At 36.9% G+C, this 22,982-nt stretch overlaps 3 protein-coding genes across 7 annotated transcripts; all 3 read left to right on the forward strand.

The window, feature by feature from the left end:
* The first annotated feature begins 7,571 nt into the window (after positions 1–7,571).
* LOC147858249 (protein-L-isoaspartate O-methyltransferase-like) lies at positions 7,572–9,821 on the forward strand. Its single transcript, XM_087327833.1, has 4 exons — positions 7,572–7,720; positions 7,850–8,123; positions 8,656–8,820; positions 9,305–9,821. The coding sequence occupies exons 1-4, from the start codon at positions 7,610–7,612 to the stop codon at positions 9,550–9,552; spliced, it is 798 nt and encodes a 265-aa protein (XP_087183959.1). The 5' UTR covers positions 7,572–7,609; the 3' UTR covers positions 9,553–9,821.
* Positions 9,822–10,969: 1,148 nt separating this feature from the next.
* On the forward strand, positions 10,970–16,309 carry EMB1467 (NADH-ubiquinone dehydrogenase). Its single transcript, XM_087327236.1, has 5 exons — positions 10,970–11,497; positions 12,569–12,815; positions 12,900–13,194; positions 13,525–13,899; positions 14,788–16,309. Exons 1-5 carry the CDS (start codon positions 10,984–10,986, stop codon positions 15,703–15,705), a joined length of 2,349 nt encoding a protein of 782 aa, XP_087183362.1. The 5' UTR covers positions 10,970–10,983; the 3' UTR covers positions 15,706–16,309.
* A 1,071-nt stretch (positions 16,310–17,380) lies between these two features.
* Positions 17,381–22,580, forward strand: LOC147858251 (Chaperone DnaJ-domain superfamily protein). Of its 5 annotated transcripts, none has more exons than XR_015530502.1 (5): positions 17,381–17,814; positions 20,887–21,761; positions 21,857–21,942; positions 22,031–22,152; positions 22,299–22,439. XR_015530502.1 is itself a non-coding variant. In XM_087327517.1 (5 exons), exons 1-5 carry the CDS (start codon positions 17,536–17,538, stop codon positions 22,343–22,345), a joined length of 1,404 nt encoding a protein of 467 aa, XP_087183643.1. In that variant the 5' UTR covers positions 17,384–17,535; the 3' UTR covers positions 22,346–22,580. The 5 variants fall into 5 exon arrangements, 3 of the variants coding, with proteins under 3 accessions (XP_087183643.1, XP_087183642.1, XP_087183644.1); XR_015530501.1 differs by having other exon boundaries at positions 17,383–17,814; positions 22,031–22,156; positions 22,299–22,440; XM_087327517.1 differs by having other exon boundaries at positions 17,384–17,814; positions 20,887–21,756; positions 22,299–22,580.
* The last annotated feature ends 402 nt before the right edge of the window (positions 22,581–22,982 follow it).

Below are 22,982 nucleotides of genomic sequence, written 5' to 3' on the forward strand. Positions count from 1 at the left end.
GACACGTCGGATTTCGCCCTAGCTAGCATTCTGTCACAACAAGGCGATGATGAAAAGCTACATCTTGTGGCTTTCCACTCACGCAAGTTTGACATTGCCGAAATCAACTATGAAATTCATGATAAGGAGCTATTAGCAATAGTGGACTCTTTTATGCAATGGAGGCATTTTCTAGAGGGATCTTCTCATCAAGTCACCGTATTCAGTGATCACAAAAACCTTGCCTACTTCCAGAATGCTCATGTATTAAATCGACGTCAAGCTCAATGGGCCCAATTCCTCACTCGTTTCGACTTCAAAATTATATATCATCCGGGGAAGTAGCAAGGGAAGGTAGATGCATTATCACGACGCATGTATCTAGCACCGCGTCCCGGTGAGCTAGCATTCAATAACCAAAAGCAAGTAATCTTCGGACCGGCATGACTACAAACAACGCGGGTTTTTGTTATGCCATGGGATTCCCACATTATCGATACCATACGTGAGGACTTGAAGACATATGCTTTCACTCAAGCCATTCTAGCACAAATTGATCCCTCTCGAGCATCTTTTTCACAGTCGCAACAACCAGGTACGGACTATTGACAATTCGAATATCATGATGGATTACTATTCTTTAAGAAACTCTTGTATGTTCCTAATGGTTCTTGTCGCCTTTGAGTAATCCAAAATTGTCATGACACATATACAGTTGGGCATTTTGTAGTACTAAAACGTTAGATTTAGTACAACGATCATTCTGGTGGCGTCATATGCGACGATTTGTCGAAGATTATGTTCGGACATGTGATACATGTTGTAGAGTAAAAATGCCAAGACATCATCCATATGGTTTATTAGAACCATTACCAATTCCAAGCAAGTCGTGGCAATCCATTGCTCTAGACTTCATGATTCACATATCTTCCACTTTCTAAGGGATTTGATGTGATCTTAAAAGTAGTAGATCGATATATGAAAATGGCTCATTTCCAGCCGTGTACTAAGGAAATAACTAGTGAAGAAACCGCTGAAACCATCATGCGTGAGGTATGTTGGCATCATGGCCTCCCTGATAGTATCATCAACGACCATGGACCCCAATTCGTCTCGAAATTCTAGAACCACCTTTTCAAAATGCTCAACGTCACTTGTAACCTCTCCTCCGGCTACCACCCACAAACATACGGACAAGCAAAACAAACAAATCAAACGTTGGAACAGTATCTTCGGTGCTTTCTAAGCTATCACCAAGATGATTGGGTGGATATTCTCCATTTCGCTGAATTTGCGTATAATAACTCTGTCCACTCATTGACTAAGGTTACACCGTTTTATGCATATATGGGCTATCATCTTGGGTGGTGTGTATTCAAAACTCTCGGAGTTACCCACAAATCCTTGTGCAGAGGATTGTTTGGAACGGCTACGCAAGATACATGCGGATTTATCTACTCATCTACAACAAGCTCAACAAACACACAAGGATTATGCGGATCATCATCGGCTTCCATCCAGTTTTAACATTGGAGATCGGGTATGGCTATTACGATGACACATCAAGACTACTCACCCATGCGAGAAATTGGATTATCGACGATTAGGTCCTTTCCATATTATCGGAAAAATTAATGATGTCGCTTACGGATACATCTGGTGTTTCATTGTTCTCTCCTAGAACCCTATCAGGATAGCACCATCCCAGGTCGTATTAAACAATCTCCTCCCCCAATCGAACTTGAAGATGGACCTAAGTACGATGTTGCTGCCATCCTCGATTCCAAGATTGTTCGCAACAAGCTCTACTATATTTGGTTGATTGGCTAGGATATAGTCCCAATGAGCGTACTTGGGAACCAATAGAGAATGTGACCAATGCTCGTGCTCTTCTTGAATATTATTTTCATTTATTATTTCACTATAGAAAATTGATGTATATTCCAAATTTCTCTGGAACATTCAAGAGTGCTCCTAAAAACACTATAAAAGGAGCCACAATGAATTATTTCGAACCAAATCGGTTCAACGCCAGTCTTAAGCCTCCTAGCTATACTTGTACTCTCTCTCTCTCTCTCTCTCTCTTTATCGTAATTAGCTTACCCTAATCTATCTCTCTCGTAATTAACTTACCCTAATGGTAAGTCGATAACACTACAAGCACTGTGTCTTGGGTTCAAAACCTAATTTCCTCACCTCTCTATTATATACTTCATATATATCTCTATTTCACTAGATGCCACTGTGGAATGTAGGGGTTGAACCCATGACCACCTGGTCTCCATTGGGCAACCTTACCAATTGAGCTACATCCATCTACTCTCTCTCTCTCTCTCTCTCTTCTTCTTCTCTCGAGTGTTCACCACCCTCTTTTCCTCTTAGTACTAATATTCATCTCTTAGTACTAATTTCCTCTCTATTTTAGTACTATTCCTGACACCATCTAGGACAAAGGAATATTTTATAGGTGGAATTTTGACAAGGTTGAGTGGTTTCAGTCTACACCAAAATATTTATTTATTTACTTATTTAATGAAGATTCACCTTGGTATTAATGGAAAGATGCCGAAAGGCTACAACGAATTCATACAATATATTACAACCCTCATATCCATATAAACCAGCATGTCAAGTATCAAAAGCCCTCATGTAGGTTTGTTCGAAACTGTTGTTGTTTACGAATCACAACCTCATGCTCACCAGTTATCGCTTCATATTGACCTCTTAGAGTATGTAAGAGAATTAAATATATCTCCTTGACTAACTCAACTGCATTCTCTTTAACTTTCTGAAATACATATTTGCATCTAGCCTTCCACAATACCCAAACTACTAAAGAAGATATCGTAGACTAGACCTTGTCCTCTTCCAAACAATGGATTGTTGTATTATAAGAGACCTCCAATACATGTCTTCCATCGGAGAGGAGAAGAAAATCAACATACTCCTTTTCATAGTTTGGAATTTCTTTAGCCAATCTTCCCCATCTCACAAAACCCAATGTGTACACCTCCTTACCATAAATAGGATACAACATTCTCAACATTCTTTTCCAAACTACTCTAACAAGACCATATCCATAAAACATGGTAAACCGATTCAATGGGAGAACCACAACTATCACATTTTTAATCATGGTAATGCCCCCGCATCCATGACTTCACAAGAATGCCATAACATGTCAACAACCATCTAAATAACACAACTTTTTTAGGAATTTGCATGGCCCATAACCATTTCCAATAAGCATTCAACCAAGAGTTTGTTACATTAACATATCTCCAAAATTTACAAACCGATGGCGTAACAACACTTCACAAGAATGCCATAACGTGTCAACAACCATCTAAATAACACAACCTTTTTAGGAATTTGCGTGGCCCATAACCATTTCCAATAAACATTCAACCAAGAGTTTGTTACATTAACAGATCTCCAAAATTTACAAGCCGATGGCATAACAACCACACCCCTCCTTAGCATTTCTCTACCCATTTCTATTGAATACTAAAAAAATGGGATTTGCTTACCTAGCATTCCTTGCACTGATATGGTTTGCCATTTCCACTCACCAGGATCCCACAAAAGGCGATCAATGGGCTTATTCTCATAGACCCACAATTCAAAGAGATTGTTTATATCATTTGGATGTGGATTCAACATCCATTTTTTTATCTTTCTTCCACAATATACGAATAGGCAACATATTCCCTTGAGTTACAATTCCGTCTTCCACAAAGAGAGAATGAAGTCGTCCAAAAGGCAAAACATCGAAGTAAAGGCATTCATGAGAGTTTTTATAACCCCTGACCCCCAACATGACATGTAACCCCGAAATATTTATTTACTTAACATTGATAAAAATAAACAAGGGTAATTACCTATGTGTCCATATTTCATGTACAACCCTAGGGCCAAGACTTGTACTTGCATAATGATGATAATAGGGATTAATGCATGTTTGTGGGGTGCGGGTGCTAAGCTTGACTCAAGCATGCATATGGAGCTAAGATAACATGAAAAATGCCACTTGAATGAGTGACCGCATGAGGGATTGCCCATTTAAAGAGTAGTTTGATCCGGTTAGAACACACCAAAATTAATGCTCACACACATCTAAAGAACTAAGATTAATTCTTTAACTTTTTGGAAAAAAGAAGAAGATTAATTCTTTAGAGTGTAAATAATACATAGAGGGGAGATAATAAGATAATGATGTATGTGTATGTGTGTGCGTGTGTGTATGAGGGAGAGATAGAGATTCATGATTGCGGGCCCTGGGGCTCCCATTAGGTTCACCCTAAAGTAGACAAGGATTGGAGACAAATACATGCTTTCATTGAATGATGCATCATTTCATCGGAAGAAAATACACATAGGTTCATTAAATGCCCTATAGCTCATACATTTTTAAGTACTTACAAGAGATTTAACATGTGTTATCCCATTGCTATTTGATGCCTCAACCATAGTACGTAAAATTCGTGTTCGTCAAGCTTATCATTCGTTTTCCTACGTTGGAAAACGAACACGAATGATATTAAAAAGTTCGTGTGTTTAGGGTTTAATAATCGCTATTAGGGTTTAATAATCGCTATTAGGGTTTAAATTTCCTAAACGAAATTTCAGAAATTTCTCTGATGAAATTTCAGACATTTCATCTCAGAAATTTCATGGCTGAAATTTTAGAAATTTCAGACATGAAATTTTAGAAATTTCAGAGATGATCAGACATGAAATTTCAGAAATTTCATGGCTGAGATTTCAGACATGATATCTCGGAAATTAAAAAAATGCATATTATTATTAAAAAGGTAATGTGTTTTTTTTTGCAATTTTAAATTTTTTTTTTACCTTGAAAAAATATTTATCTTATAGTAAATAGTTTAACCAAAAGTATAGTATTTATCATTCTTCGAGGGTGTTTACCCTTCTCGAATGATTGAATCATTCTCGAACACGAATGCACGAATGGTATGCATGGTTCATACCATAGTACGTAAAATTCGTGTTCGTCTAGTATAACATTCGTTTTTTTATGTTGGAAAACGAATGCGAATGTTATCCAAACATTCTTGTGCTTTTTTTTTTGTTTTTTTCCCATTTTTTTAATGTTTTTCTTTTGTTTTTTTTTTCATTTTTAGGCTTATCTACCTCATAATAAATAGTTAATCCAAAAGTATGATATTTATCATTCTTTGAGGGTGTTTTTCTTTCGCGAATGATTGAATCATTCGCGAAATGCGAATGCACGTATGGTACGTATGGTTCATACTATGGCCTCAACCATAAGTTTTTGCTCAATTGTCCTAATGATAAAGATCTTGTTTTTTTATGATATTGGGGGTTGCATCAGTACATTTAGATTATGAATAATTATTTTAAGTTCAATGGTGGGCATGGGTTGAAAGCCTATGTTAAGAAATTGAAAGCCATTCTCATGTGGAATTTTAGGGTGGGGATCATTTCCTCAAATGCATATTTAGGGTTTTCAATGGTTGTAGAGGACGTCCATCTACCTACACATGCAAGTAGAGAAGGACAAGAAGTTGTTACAGAGGGTTCCAAATATAATTAATATAATTGTTTGAGAGAGAGAGAGAGAGAGAGATCTTACAACGTAGTTGGCATTCTAAATTGCCACTTGTAGCAAAGGTCTTCATTTGGAGAGTTTTGATTGGAGGATTGCCTTTGAGATTAGCTCTAAAGTGTCGTGGACTAGCAATGGGTAATTGCTTTTTTTGCATTGTTCAAATGGAAGATAATACTCATCGATTTATACAATGTTCGATTTCTTGTCAGATTTGGAGTTACATTTCTCAAATTTGGCAAGTCCTATCACGGTGTTATTTGACACCTAGACAGTGGGTGTTTGCACAATTTACACAGGTTGACCCAAAATCAGAGATGGAGATTGTTTTTCTATTTTTGAGATATTGGGGATTGCGTCATAATTGGAATATGTGCAACACTTTTGTATTCGATGGTAAACATGGAGTGAAAGCATATATATGAAAGTTGAAGGGTGTACTAATGTGGCAATTTTCTTTATTGGAGCAAGTGGAAATTCTTTCCTCGGTGGAGTGTTCGTCTTGCCTATTGGCAATTCAACATGTTCCACTACCCATGTAGTGTAGTTAGTGGGTGACCATATTTCATTGTCACACCCATTGTCGGTAGTGTTTTTTACACACATTTATATTAATATAATTGTGTGTTTTCACCAAGAGAGAGAGAGATTCTAGTATTGTCTTCGGAGGTAAGATATGACGTATGAGACCAAAAATATTACATTTCACATGCTACGTGTGACAGTGAGTAGTGACTCTCAATGTTCAAGAACTTTACTAATGAATGTTACAATCGAGAGTGCACATTGTGGTTGTGACAAAAATTCGTGCAAGGATTGGGCTTGGTCGAAGATGTGTGGAAAGCATGGTCAAATATGACCGAAGGCAAAGCATTGTATCAAAGTGTGATACTCAAACTCTCGAACTTGTTTAGGGCAAAGTGTGCATAGCCAACTACTATCATCCCTTGTGCCCCAATGCCCCATCTCATATCGCAATGCATGAATCCATGAATCATCATTCCCAGCCTTGGCTCCTCTTCTTCTTAAATAAATGAAAGTAAAAGTTCAAATGACCCAAAGCAATGATTTGGCGAAACATACAAGTAGCTCTTCCATTGGGTTTCGCCTTGCAACAACAATAACTTCTTTACACCTCTCCCCGTTGTCGTTCCAAGTACATAGTCATCGGTACCTCTTGAACTTACCTTCACGAAGTATGAAGAGGGGCTCATATATAAAAATATATATTTATAAACATATCTCAATAATAAATGGTGATATATATATTATATATATATCACCATTTATTATTGAGATATGTTTATAAATATATATTTTTATAAGAAAATATGTTTATAAATATATATATATTCATATTAATATATAAGAAAAGAAAATTTACTAAAGAGTCAAAATAGAGGGTCCAGATGGTTGTTTGGTGGAGTCCATAAGGTAATATGTTCGACCCCTATATTCTATAATGTCATATATATATGTGAGCCATTATACAAGCTAAAAGAGCATTTTAGGCGAGGACGGATGGGCACGAGAATCAAACGACAACATGTGGTTTTTCTTCCCATAATAACTACACGGCTTCTGAATGATATCTATCATGGCATTTAGATTAAACTAGTCGAAAGTTAGGCAACATAACCGTACTTTTTGGGGTTGAATTTTCCATAAGTCAAACTAGAACCCATCGGAGTGGGATACACGAGCAGGAATTTAGTTTCTGAGATTTCAATATATTGACCAAGCCCCAAGCAAAACCACCACGAATGCTCACAAATTGTTTTCGCCGTAACATTGCAGGACAAAAAGCTGGTCCAGCCTCATGTTTCGGGGGTGGGGGGCAAAATAGAGATGGTTTTCGGGATGGCCAATTTGTCTTTCATAATGACCTGGCCTATGGCCCTTTTGGTTACAAACATACATCCACATTTAAAAAAATTGGGATTAGAAGAGCTCTCTCTCTCTCTATGAAGCAAAAAGCAAAAAGGATATATTTCAGAAAAAAGAAAGAGACAAATAGAAAAAACAAAACAGATAAAAAGAATGAGTAGCTCTACCTTATACTCTGCATCAAGATGGCCTCTCTCTGCTGCCATGTCTTCTCAACGTCTGCGCCTACACAGACCTCGCCTGGGCTTCTCCCCCAGAATGGAGGTAAGATTTTTTTTAAAACCCCCCAAAAAAAGAAAAACTTCTCATTCCTCACTTTTCCCTCCCTCCCTCTTACTGCTTTTAGGGTTTTTGATCATCTAAAGTGTTGTTTTTATTTGTGTGTGTGTCTAGTCCTTTTGGACAGGGCATATTCCAAGTAGCCATAAATCTCTGCTAGAGATTCTCAGGCAAGAGAAGGTGATCAGATCTTCAAGAGTATTTGAAACCATGGAAAAGCTTGATAGGAAGCTTTTTGTTCATGGAGATGGGAACTCACCTTATGCAGACAGCCCTATGCCAATTGGCTATAACGCTACCATTTCGGCTCCTCACATGCATGCCCACTGCCTGGAATTGCTGTTGAACCATTTGCAACCTGGCATGAATGCCCTTGATGTTGGATCAGGTATCTTTGTTTCTTTTTTGAATCATAGATTTCTTCTAGTTGGTTGCTTTAATTGGCGAGAAATATCCTGTCCATAGTCATGCTTTCAATAGTTATGCATGATTCTTTTGTTTTGTTTTTGTGCAGTCATTTAAACATGGTTATATTTTATAGATTCCTTAACCTTGGACAGGTTTGTGAAAATCAACATTATTTTTTTAGATCGCAGAAACTTATTGTGAATTTTTTTTGCTTCACAGATTGCATGCTGTAAGAACTTTTACATAGTTTCAACACTTGGGGGGTTGGGGAGAATGAATCTATAAACTTGTGTTTGAGAAGAAAGTGCTAGTTAACTCAGTGCTTTAGACTTGAATCAGCACTATTAAAATTATAATGCATTAGCTTTACAACTATGCACATTGTTGCGCATTGCTAATGAACTTTTAAAGGAAATGCCTTTACACTGTTTTTAGTGCATAATGTCTTGTTTTCTACCCTCTTGACTTGTGCGTTGTGTAATGATATGAGAGAATGATTGTTTTTTGTATAGGCACGGGATACTTAACGGCATGTTTTGCACTCATGGTGGGAGAGAAAGGACGAGCAGTGGGCATCGAGCATATTCCTCAACTAGTTGAGCATGCAATTGAGAATGTAAAGGCAAGCCAAGCAACATCTTTGTTGGCATCTGGAAGGCTCACATTTCATGTTGGTGGTTAGTATTATTTCCCTTTTGGATGACGTGCAAATTGATTGGTATACCTACTTATCAGTTGATCAGCATACAGTATGCTGCAGTCAGGCTAGAGAGAGACTGATTAACTCATCAATGGCTTTTTGATTGGCAACTGTTTGTACAGTATGGACATAGACCTTGGACTAATTAGCATAAATACAGTTTTGACATAGACCGTTGAACTGTTACAAATATGGTCCAGATGTTGACCAGGGTTAACCGACAAGTATGGACATAGTTCTAGGATTAACTGGTATAAATAGTCTTGCAACCTATTGTGCACTCTTTTTTGCTGATGGCTTATTTCTAGATTGTGGCTTAATTGACGCCATTAATGCATGCTTGCACATGCTCAGTATAATGGCCATTGATTTATGATTACCCAAATATTTGTTCTTGCAATATCAATTAATGCATGTGTGTAACAATATATAAGTTGAATTTATTTGGACTCCAAGTGTAGATGGGAGGGAGGGATGGCCAGATGAAAGCCCTTATGATGCTATTCATGTCGGCGCAGCAGCATCTAAGGTTCCAGATGCATTAATTAAGCAATTGAAATTGGGTGGTAGAATGGTGATTCCAGTTGGCGGCTTCTTTCAAGATCTATGTGTCATTGAGAAACAACCAGATGGGTCTATGAAGCAATGGTCAGAGGCATCTGTTCGATATGTTCCTCTAACAAGCAAGAAAGAACAGTTAGGGTTTTGAGGAATGGATGTTTTTTTTGTAGTCTTAGAGGGAAAGAAAAAAGATTTCACTACTTTGCGCTGGAATGTACATATGTAAATGTCTTTGATGAGGTTGTTTGAAGTTTATAGGAATCTCTCAATGGCCTTGTTTATGAATCATACTACATATATTACACATGTAAATATATCATCAATGATGATCGTACAAGTTTCGTGGGATTTGTTTTTGTGGCATTAAGGTAGCCTTAAAATGTAAACTCTGTTGTAAACAAATGTTCAGAAATTTGAGTTGAATGTTGAAATAATCTGAAATGTCTTGGCTGTTTTATCTTTTATCCCTGCAAAATTGCTTACATGATAACATTACATTCTATTTCACTTGGACCAACTATGTCTAGGATATCGTTTAACTATCCTGGTAATAATTAGTGTCAATTATATGAAATCTGAATAGGATATATGATCATTACAGTATTATTAATCTTTGAATGCTTCAAAGATAGAACAGTTGGTTGGATACATGGCTTTGTTGTATGAAGCATGCCAAAAAACTGAACTTCCATTGTGTCAAGATGCCTTTTATTTAGAACGGTTCATATGAGATATATGTACCTAGGATTTGAGGAGTAATTTAATGCTACCACAGATACAATAGTTTATCCAAGAGCGTAGTTATGTTTGATTTTTCTCTTTTTTATTGGATATCGATGGAACATCAAATTTCCTTCTTGTATTTGTGTTTTGAGTTTAGAACATTTTGATTGATTGTTGTGTTCTATCCTTTAAAGTGTTTGTATGTAAAAATGGTTATGAAATAACTAAATATCATTTGGACTAGTGCTACACTTAACAATTTTAAGGTTGAATCGGTTGTCGTATGTAGGGTAAGGTGGAAAGAACATGGATATTTTGAGCCATACAAAGCCAAGCATTGCTATACTAAATTGAGAGGAATTTGCCAACAACTCTCCTCCAAATGTTAAATTTACACAAAATGTGAGATAAGATTCCTTCTTTAACACATGTCACGACCATATGTAAAGTACGCATGAATGATGGGCTAAGTGTCCAATTAAGACAAGGAATAGGATGGATTAGGAATCAATGATCTTCGGCTGGTCACAAGTTTCTCATGTTTCATGCGGTCGGTTGGTCTATTGAGGCGCCCACCTCAAGTCACATAAAAGGCAATTGATTGCTATGACCATTATGTGCACAAATCCAAAACATGCACGTTGAGTTAGAAGGTTGTGGGAACCCTAAACCCTAAACCCTAAACTTGTGAAACCAAGAGTTGCATTGGTTGAGTAGAATATGTATAGGACATGGGTGGAGGGAAGGAAGATTTGAACTTAAAACTACATACTGAAAAGTTAAAACCAGAATTATGAAAAAACAGAGCAGCTAAGGAAAGAAAGAAAACAGAGACAGGAGAGAGAGAGCGAGAGAGATGGGTCTCCCTCGACGAATCATGTCCTTTCTCAGAGCAGGTGCTTCTTCTTCTTCTTCTTCTTCTTCTTCTTCTTCTTCTTCTTCTGCGATCATCAATTATAGATCCTCTCATATCCTCCTTAGTTTCTTCTCCTTCTCTCGGCTTATCTTAAATCCTGCAACATTAGATCGCCGTAGGCAACCCCTCATCAAACTTAACACTAATGGCTCTCACGCTCGCCATATATCAACAGAAAGCACACCTAAAGAATCTTCGAGCTCCGTCTCCGTTGGAGGAGCCACAGTGGAAATAGCAAATCCTAAAGATTGTTTGGAGGTTTTTGTGGATGGGAACTCTGTTCAGATACCTAAAGGTATGACTGTTTTACAAGCTTGTGAAATTTCAGGTGTTGATATACCGAGGTTTTGCTATCATCCTCGACTTTCCATTGCTGGCAACTGTAGAATGTGTCTTGTTGAAGTAGAGAAATCTCCCAAACCCGTGGCTTCTTGTGCCATGCCTATCATACAAGGTAAGGTTAGATTTGTTTATATAATTTGATTATTTAAAAGTTTTGCAATGAGTTTTACTTGATTGTTTGAACTTCTTTCTATAACTCACTCGAGTGGATGAATGTGAATATGCATATAAAAGATAAATTGGAAAGGCATATGAAAGATGATTGTTTACAGGAAATATGACAGATGAACGCAAATACAGTGTGAAATATTAACGTTTAAGCATGCATATCACCATTTCAATCTAAACTATGTACGTACTTATGTATGCGCATATGAATTGGTGAATCGAAACATGCGTATAGACATGTGAATGAGCCAAATGGGCATATCAATAACTGAACCTAGACAGAAATGTAGACATGGGAATGAGCTAAATGGAAATATGAATAGATACATCTAAACATGAATGTGAGCATGTGCTTACCATGAATATTTCGACTTTCCATAAAGCTATTGATCTTAATAGGCATAAACAGCCTGTTTATGTTAGAGTGTACGTATTCCATGGTATTAATCAAGACCAATTTAGAGAATTAAGGGTGAGCACTGAGAAGATCAGACAACAGTGCATGTAATTGGGTTTAATCAGCCCCCTCACCATCACATGAGAGATCCCAGAATAGGGATGTATTTTTATGAAGCCAATGGGGACTCAAAAACAGAGCAAGTTGTCCCTTTAATACATCCTATCTGCATGCACATGCAGAGCTAACAAATATTCTACAAGACCTTGCTTTTACATATCTAATCACAAATGCCTACAAGATTTGCATGGTTTCCTCTTCCAGTGCGCACAGGCTTATCTGCATGGCAAAATATCAACATAAAGAAATTTGGTAACCCAGCAGAACGTTTGAAACTTCTACAAACTCGTGGCGATGGATCAGAACATGCATGTGAATTGGTGAATCTAGACATGCATATGAGCGTTTGAGTCTAATTGGAATTTGTATTATGAACATATGAATGAACTAAAAGAGGGGTATTTAAATTTGCAATTTTGTTTCTATTGCTGTCGTAGGAATCCATTGAAATTGTACATATAAGACTGATTATTTGAGAAGTTGCGATTTGTCACGCAGGCATGAAAATAAAGACAAACACACCTATGGTCTTGAAGGCTAGAGAAGGCGTGATGGAGTTCCTTCTAGCAAACCATCCTCTGGATTGCCCAATTTGTGATCAGGGAGGTGAATGTGACCTCCAAGACCAGTCCATGGAGTTTGGTTCTGACAGAGGGAGATTTATTGAAAGCAAACGTTCTGTTCTAGACAAGAACTTGGGACCTCTTGTAAAAACAGTAATGACACGTTGCATTCAGTGTACTAGGTTTGTAACACTAATTTCTGCTATATAGTGCCAAGTCTTAATTTTATCATATCCAGAGGTGGTAATTATATTATGACATTGTAGGTGTGTGAGATATGCTAATGAAATAGCTGGAATTCAAGATTTGGGTGTACTTGGTCGTGGAGGCAATGAAGAGATTGGCACTTATGTTGAGAGAGCAATGAAAAGCGAGCTTTCTGGTAATGTGATAGACATTTGTCCAGTGGGAGCCCTTACATCAAAGCCATTTGCTTTCACTGCAAGAAGTTGGGAGTTAAAGAGCACAGAAAGCATAGATGTATCTGATGCAGTTGGTGCTAATATTAGAATAAATAGTAGAGGTCCAGAAGTCATGCGGATTCTCCCTCGCTTGAACGAGGTTTAGTTTTTAGTCTCATGAACTTGATTCTGCACATGTGGATGAATGTAGAATTCTTTGACTTTTTCATGTGTGCTTGGGTACATCATTTCTTTTTGTGTCTCATTTCTTAGGAGAAAGAGGCATTTGAAAATGTTTTAGAATATCATTTGATGTTTTGTAAAAGTTCAAGTCATATAGTATTTAGAACTTAGAAGTTGACAATGCATATATGACTTATTATGTGACCAGTCTAAAATACCGTGCTTTATCTTTGTGTAATTAATGGCATGGTTTTTGGGCTCAGCTGCTTTTGCATTATCTGTTCTCATCTCTGTATTCATTGTACAGGATGTGAATGAAGAGTGGATTTCAGATAAGGCACGCTTTTGTTACGATGGATTAAAATGTCAGCGCTTAAATGAGCCTATGATACGTGGTGCAAGTGGGCATTTAGAGGCTGCATCATGGTACAATGCTTTGCGAGCAATAGCTGCTGCTTTAAGCAAGACACCTCCTGAGAGAATGGCTGGAATTGCTGGAAAACTTTCGGATGCAGAATCAATGATGGCATTGAAAGATTTACTCAATAGATTGGGATGCGACAATCTACGGTGTGAAGGAGATGGGTTACAACCTAATGCTGATATTCGAAGTGATTACTTGATGAACACCACTATTTCAGGTCTTGAAAAGGCTGATGTATGCCTTCTAATTGGCACACAGGTATTCACTTGCACTAATTCTAGTGTAAGAATGTGTTATCCTCGAGTCTGGTTGCCTGATAATTTTGATAGACCAACATAACATCCATTTGCTATTTCAGTTGACAGTTGGCCATTCAAAAAGTTAGCTAGTGTTTTCTTGGTCATTATTTGATTCTAGGCTTGATGGAGGGGAGCTATATTTCTATCAATTTATGCCTACATATAAAAACAAGGAACAGGAATAGACATGGCATTTTTTTATTAAGGACCTTGAGGCATGAGATATGAAGCTGTCACAACCGGGTTTGAACTCAACTTAACGAGCGAGTGTACAGAAATCCACCAGGATCTGACAAGGTTGAGTGGGCATACTGATTGTGCCCTTTAAGAAGTCTCTGATACTGCAGTCAGAATCCAGAGCTTGGCCATCGTTACCCCCCTTTCGTTCAGCTGGCTGTAGAGACATGTAGTACGAGGGCCATTTTTTGCATATCCATATAAATCTGCTATCCCTTTTCCCTATAGGTCCAAGGATAGGCTTACATGAACTGTAACTCCTTGATATTTAGAATCATTTATTCACTTTTTTAATCGACAGAGACATGATTTTTTTCAGTTTTATTGAGATAACTTGCCAGTTAATAGATCCCATTGAGTCAGCATGTAGGACGTATTATGTCTTTCAATCTGACTAACATTAAAGTTCTCATTATTCAACAACTTTACGGGATAGAAACATCCGCTTTAACAACTAAAAAGTGGGTAGACTGCCTGAGCTGAACAGAAAACATATATGAAGCATATCCAGAAACTTTTGATGAATTACTGTTGAATATGGTGGGCATTAGTATCTCATGATGGTGTGTATGCAACTCTATTGTGATTTTGCTATTTTTTTGTGTGACAGCTAAGGAATGAGGCACCTTTGGTTAATGCAAGATTGAGAAAAGCTGTTAGAAATGGTGGTGCTATGGTGGCTTCAATTGGTCCAGTTGTTGATTTAACATACAAACATGACCATTTGGGCACTGGGACCAATACCCTTGTAGAGATAGCAGAAGGTTGCCATCCTTTTTCGGCCTTACTTGCAAAAGCAAAGTATCCAGTAATCATTGTAGGTGGGGGGGTATTTGAAAGAAAAGATAGGGAAGCAGTGATGGCAACGGTGCATAAGATATCGGAGAATGCAAATGTTATAAGAGATGAGTGGAATGGATTAAATGTGCTCCTTTTGAATGCTTCTCAGGCGGCTGGATTAGATCTTGGTCTAGTCCCAGGGCCAGAAACTCCTCTGGAGTGGAAGAAATCAGTCAAATTTCTGTATCTTTTAGGAGCTGATGATACTCCTTTAGATGGTATACCTGAGGATGCATTTGTGGTTTATCAAGGACATCATGGAGATCGAAGTGTCTATCGAGCCAATGTAATATTGCCGGGTGCTACTTATACTGAAAAAGAAGGTACTTATGCAAACACAGAGGGACGAGTTCAGCAGACTAGTCCAGCAGTGCCAATAGTAGGTGATGCTAGAGACGATTGGAAGATACTCCGGGCTGTTTCAGAGGTAGCTAAAGTGAGGCTTCCTTATGATTCTATGAGTGCTCTTAGAGCAAGGATGCTCACAGTTTCGCCAAATCTATTCCATATTGATGAGCTAGAGCCAACATCTCATTGGCTGCATAAGGTGAAGCCATCTGTTGATGACAAAATAGACCCATCTGCACTGAAGAGTCCCATTGAAAATTTCTACATGACGAATGCTATTTGTCGGGCTTCAAAAACAATGGCTCAGTGTACTGCTGTCTTTTCTGGAACAAAGGGATGAAAGTGATGTAGCATCTATCATGTAGTGGCTGAAAGTGGTATAATAGATATAGATAGATATCTTTTTATTGTCCATGGGAAACTGATTACGAATCTATTGGATGGGGCCTAGCCATGGTGATCATCATGTAGAGAGGAAAGTATATGTATGACTGAAAGTGATAATCATCATGAAAGGCTAAACCTTATATAATATACTAGCAGCATGTAAGGGCTGAAAGAGTTATGTTCTTACATTACCCATGTCACTGATGTGATGCATCTTTTCAAGCTGGCTGAAGAATCAATGGAGTTATTACCCCAAAAGTTTCTGATATTAGAAGCAATACTGGAAAATTTTACAAACTCAGTTGTGACTTTTGTTCATACATCGTTTTATTCAGTTGGTCCGGTTGAAAACCTTTCTTTGAAGAAGCATTTTGCTCAAATTATTGTGCAGTTCATCTTTTTCTGAATGCAGATGAGGATACGTGATGATGAGACAATATTCTTCCTCTTATATTTGACTGCAGTTTGGATCTGCAATATTTGATGCGTATATATTATAGTTGATATTCAAGTTCAATATGTGACCCATTTAATAATGGTTTTGGTTCCGTGGTTTTCATTGCTTTGTACTGTTCCTTCTTGAGTTTCGGTTGGTTAAGGATTAATTGGTGATCACATAATTCAATGATGATTCCTTGAGTACATTGGATACATGAAGGAATACCAAATTATTTTGTATTTCATTTTTTAGGGGATGTTGGAAACACTAATATGTAGATGTTGTGCTTGTTTGTTCATATGTTGATAACACAATGCATCTTTACCCTATTTGTGTATTCTAAAGGTAAAGAGGAAGTGATATGGTATGCCAGGAACATTCTATATAGCGAAGGGGAATAGAGATTTGAGCATCGAATTGGTGTGTTGCCCAAATGGGTAATCAGCTGAAATACTATTCTTTGTGCTTGAGAAGGAAAATATTTGTTTCAAATATGGAAATGGGTAGAGATGCAACCATTGGGGTAGCTAGGTGTTAAGATGATGGGAAAGGGCTTGAAAGATTTGGGGACCCAAAATGACATGATGTTAGAATGAGGAACCTTGTGAGCACACCTAGTTATGGCAAGAATATGGAGCAAAATGTGTGAATATATCTTGATTGAAGAAAATTCAATAAATATAGTAAGATCAAACTACAATAATGAGAATATGTTGACTTTTATGTCAACGACTTCATTTTGCCTTTTGCATAATTTTCTAATGTCTATAAACTGTGTATATAAGATTAAATTTATTTCTACTCTAGATAACCAGAAGTTAAGTGTAAACAACATGTGGAATGTAGGAACTTGACTCTTTCACTTTAAAATGGCAAGTTTGAGATACATGATATAGGAAGACAAGATAGATGGAAGAGGTTAGGATAGGACCAAGTTAATATAATAGCACTAGTTGCACTAGTGATTGCATTGGACCGATGATATGGTCTTTCCAAGTTCAATTAAAAGCCATAGTTGAGTCTCAAACATATCATTCATTGTATAAAACTAATGACGACCGACTTACATGGTCTCGACCAATTTAATCAAAGAGTAATAGATTATGGAAACCAGAAGAATAATGATCTCCACCAAAGAGTAATAGATTATGGAAACCAGAAGAATAATGATCTCCACGGGACAAATTTAGATGATGTACAATTTGACTCATACATAGAGTTGTATTGAGAGGAAGATTGAGTATCGAACTAATGACCTCCTCAGCCTGATTGGATCTCTTAACAAAAACAAAGACATTTTCCCTAAGAGCTATGGTAATCTGAAGATGTAGAAGGAGAAGAAGAATGATGATGATGAAAAACAGAGTTCTGTGCCGATTGCCTTGCTTCTCTGTGAGAAGACGTTTTGCTTCAAGGTCAAGTGATTCTTCTGCTTCGGATATGGATATTGGAGGTGTTAGGAATGCTTATGAAGTTCTGCGTGTTTCTTCCACTGCTAGCCAAGAGTGCATTCGTGAAGCGTTCAGAAAAATGGCCAAGTTAACTCACCCTGATATGCAGTCAGGCAGTGGAAACCCTAATCCTAGTTCTGTTCAGTTTATTCTCGTTCTCTCTGCATATCAAGTAAGTAATATCTTATCTGATAATGGGTTTTTATTTTTTCTTCAAAAATTTAAATTGAAAGGAAAAGTATGTGTATGGTGAACAAGAAGTTGACTTTCTTCCAAATGTTGATTGTTTGAAAATGAATGGGTAAAGGTGATGAGTTTTAGATTTTCTTTTCTCATAGCTAGTGTTATGTTTTATCCTCTCACAGGAGAGTAAATAGAACAAATAGAGAGGGAAAAATGTGATTTGACTCCTTACGTCTATTTAGCTCGTTATCAGTCTCTCTGCATGTCAGATAAGATCTGTCCTGATTATATATTTTAGTTGTTCATTTTGTTTTCCATTGCTAGCAGTATGTTTTATCCTTGGAATATGAAGATAAAGAGACAAATAGAGGGAAAATATGTGGTATAGTTGATCTAGCTTCAGCTAAATATGGATCTTTCAAACTTTAATGATATGGCCTTGGAAGCAAAGAAGAGAGTATAGTGGAGGACAATATGTATTATGCTTTCTAAGAGGAGATTTTCTTCCTAAATTTGATATTTGAAAATGAATAAAATGATGAATTTTTTAAATTTCTTCATGGCTAGTTGTACATTTGAGAGAGTAAACTGACAAAAAGAAAGGTAACATGTGCTGTGAAACCCAGCTTTCTTCAGTACATTCTCATTCTCTCTGCATACCAGGTTTTAGATCTTTTTCTTAGTTTGTTGTACTTGTTGATAGAATAAATTACATTTGGAAATTTGCAATATTAGAAGAGAAAACTAATTTTTTTGAAATGAGTTGTGGAGGAATGAGATGGATGAGACTTGATTTGAAATGGCCCTCATGATTGCTTAACTTAATAAAATGTAACCTTTTAATTTCAATGTTTTAAATGCGTATTGTAATTGTGAGTATGATTCAAACCGTGTTCAAGCGATTAGAAGTTCATAAATTCCTGCAATAGGTGATTCATAAAGAGATAAAAGCCTATTACATTTGCACCACTTCTTTATGAAATCCTAAATTTATAATTGTGAGTATGATTCAAACCGTGTTCAAGTGATTAGAAATCCATAAATTTCTGCAATAGGCGATTGATAAAGAGATAAACGCCTATTACATTTTCACCATTTATTGTCCCCTTAAACCTTCTTAAGAAATCCTAGATATGCAGTAAATTACAGCAATTCTAAATTATAGATTTGCTTGATTCTAGGCTTCCACTTGGATTGGTAGAAGTAAACACAGTGTATTTCAACCCACTATGACCTTTATATGTAGCGATTTGCTGAAAAAAGGGCATAACGTGGTGTTATTGTAGGGCCTTACATGTGTGTGTGAGAGAGAGCGTTTCAATATATATATATATGTGTGTGTGTGTGTGTGTGCAAGCGTTTCAATATATATATATATATATATATATAGATAGATAGATAGATAGATAGATAGATATAGATATCTGTGTGTGTGCGTGTGAGCATTTCAATATATATGTGTGTGTGTGTGAATAAATAATAGGTAGATAGATAGAATATAATAGAACATATGTTTATTGTCCATGAGGAGCCCGATTTTGATCTATGGGAGTAAATCACGTATCATCTTGTATATGATTCCTTCGTAAGAAGAGGGGTTACTACTTTGTTGTAATAACTCTCCCTGTGAAAATAATTCACAGACATATAACACTTCAATTATCATGTCTGTATAGTGAATCATCATACTTCTTGCTAATTACCTTATATGCTGAGCCTGCAAGAAGTAAGTGATATTCATCCTCCACTAGGTTTTCATTTCATACTTTGCATATCATCATACTTGGGTGATGATGCATGATGCTACCTCAACAAATAACTTGTCTGAATGAGTTTGAAGGAGTGTTAAGGCTCTTTGAGAGCCAAGATTTATGGAGGTAGTAAGCTGCAGTTCGACATGTTCTGGCATTTTTATCTTGTATTGGGCCCAACATTGAGGGTTTATATTTGCAATGTAAAAAAATTTGACATTTTAGCATCTTGCCACTTTATCCTTTGTGCCTCCATTAATCTATCTTTGATGATCACATACTTCATAGCATCACTTGAGAGCGCAATTAGATCCTTTACTCCCTATCTTTAACCATTTCATAATGTCAAACAACCAGGTAGATGAGAGGATTTTTTTGTACCTTTCATCCTATGTTCCAAGCCTGTTCTGGCAATCTGTGATCGGGCATATTTGACCTTTGTAATTTACTTGTATACTCTTTGCATGGGTAGCACCTCTATGTGCTGAGCACCTGTTTCTAATAGCATGACAAGATAGGTTGTTGAGGATTTCACTCCCAATTTTCTACCTACGAACATTTTTTGAATTTTCTCTATTTCATTCCACATACTAAGTGAGATACTACCTCTCTACACTTCTACTCCATTTAGCAACACTTGAACCACCATAGCATTGAATAACATCAATGTCACTTCCCCTATTCGAGTATCAGTTTGGTTGCATTGCTTTTCACCCAATAACTATTCCAACCCGCTTGAAGTCGAGTCTAATTGGATATATTCCACCTATTTGTCAATAGGACATTAATATCAAGATATTTGAAGCTTTGCACCACTTGTTTAGATTCTCCCTTTATGTAAAAGTCAGGTAGTGTCTTGGTTGTATTGCCATCATTTTTTGTTTTGTCTACGTTAACAGTTAGCCCACTGCTTTCACATAATGTTTCCTATATATCAAGTAAGCATTGTGTATCATCCAAAGGTAAATAGATGCATGGATAGATAGATAGATCTGTATATATCCACACATACTTTCTTACAATCAATTTAGATGCAACTTTTAATCATTTACACATCAGCTTTTTGGGGGATAATTGTGCTTCTAGTAATAGAAATTGCACTTGTAGAGATTTACTGATCATGCACAATGCTTGAAAAAGTTCACTTAATACTTATTTGGATAATTCTAACCTGCCTTTTGAATGAGAAGATCATCATAATATGAGGCCATCCGTTTAGAGAAGATGGTAATTTACCTATTGTTCCCATTGCATCTGTAAACTACAGGAGAAAGGTTTTGTTGTGACCTTCAAGCAATTCACACATGCAGATTCTCTCAAATCCAGAAAAGCGAGCAAAGTATGATGCACATCTTGAGGCATGCTCAAAAACAGGAGGAAAACAAACTCAAACCAGAGAAAAAGGCATAGAGATCAGGCGGAATGTAGGAGTGTCATTTAGAAATGAAGATGAAGATATAGTTGAATGGCTACGATGGTACAGGAACACGGCCATGAGAATTCTATGTGAGGATCCAATTGGAACTTGCAATGATTTCCATGATGAATTTAAAGCAACTATGCAAGAAGCATTAAGACGATGCTATTTTGGTCCAGATGTTGGTACCGCTTTAGTTCCGAATTGTTTTGAGGCTGAGGAAAGGGCTGAAGTTACAGACGCAGAAGTTCTACATTTAGTATCTGGTCACAATCTATTCGGTATTGTAGTGCAGAAGAATGAGAGACCACTCATAAAAAGAACATCGAAACCTATTATGCTTGATCAGTCCCACTGTAATCGAAGTTGTCAGCCATCTTTAGCAAGGACCAGTAGCACAATATCTCAAAATACAGAGAAAGTGGGTGGAAACCTTGTAGAAAGAGGAATTTCCGAGTATAATGACCAGAGTGGATTAGTAGAATTGGAGCTATACTTGCATGGGAATTTAGTTGCTAGAGCAACAAGAGAACGCTCTAGGGACATCTTGAGTCATCATGGCAAAAGAAATGATGAAATTTCAGTTTATTTATGTCTTGATCAATTTGCAGAGAATCAGGGATTCAAATCTAGCAAGACCCACGTGGACTTGCTTCTTGGAACTATAGTTGGTCTCAACACTACTGAAAGTGGAGGTAAAGGCAAAGTCTACTCTGCTGAGGGTGAACAAACACATATAATCTGGCAATTCAGGACACCTTGGGTATGGTGACATTGTATGCCATATAAATTTCTCTTTCCATTTTTTATCATATAATTCAATTTAACTTAGAATCTCTTGATTGATTGTGTGCATATGCCAGGTTAAACACTTGCACTGGTTCAAGATCAATGGTAAACAAATGCTTTGTGAATGTAGGTCTAGTCGTGCACGTTTGCCTCCAAGCAAGTATGCTTACACCCTTGATACTGATAAGGCATCTATGGTGCTCATCATCATGTTTTTACTAAACTCTTCATTTAGTAAATTGTATCAGATTTTGGATCTTTCAAGCCCGGTCTCGAAAGCATAATATTGGAGGCTGGTATATAGAAACTATTTGGCGTAATGCATCAGCTGAAGAAGTAAACTCTACTGATTGGGCAGGCAAACACTTGGGTTTGTAAGTTCATTGTTTTCAATTCAAAATTTCGTTGCATATTCATTAGCTGACTGAATGTGTGTATAAAGAAAATTGGCATGGAAGCAAACAAATTCTTTATTTAGGGCAAAAAGAGTGATGTCAAATTTTGTTGTGGTTACAGGCTTCACCCTGCAATGTACATATTTGGCACAGCTTACAAGACTCTAGACACAGAGGTGATGAATAGAGGGAAGAATTCATTGTGGTCTAGAGTTTTTGAAAAACAAACCCTAATTACAGTGGCTTCTAAGGTGTTCAAGTGGTTTAAAGCTTCCATCTAAATTGGTGAATGTACCATAAAAAATTTCTTCCCTACTCAGCAGTATCAAATTTCATATCATAACACTATCTTTGCGTGAAGGGTTTAATATGATTTGGTGCTTACAGCATTGAATTTGCTCAATTTTTTAATTTGAAACAGTCTTGGCAACTATGTCTATGGTAATAGAATGTGTACAGTGGCTTCTAAGGTGTTCCAAGTGGTTTAAAGCTTCCATCTAAATTGGTGAATGTACCATAAAATATCTCTTCCCTACTCTCAGCAGTATCAAATTTCATATCATAACACTATCTTTGCGTGAAGGGGTTAATATGATTTGGTGCTTACAGCATTGAATTTGCTCAATTTTTTAATTTGAAACAGTCTTGGCAACTATGTCTATGGTAATAGAATGTGTACAGTTGTGTAATAACCATTGTAAAAAATGCAGAGATCTTAGACTAACTCTCACACAGCAAGATCACTTAGAAGACTAAAGGATAAATCACTAGATTAGGAAAAACGAGCTATGATTACAAAGATGTA

This window comes from Azolla caroliniana, unplaced genomic scaffold (assembly GCF_043228905.1).
Source record: "Azolla caroliniana isolate FFs.n. ecotype wild unplaced genomic scaffold, voAzoCaro1.0.p SCAF_11, whole genome shotgun sequence".
Taxonomy (NCBI): domain Eukaryota; kingdom Viridiplantae; phylum Streptophyta; class Polypodiopsida; order Salviniales; family Salviniaceae; genus Azolla; species Azolla caroliniana.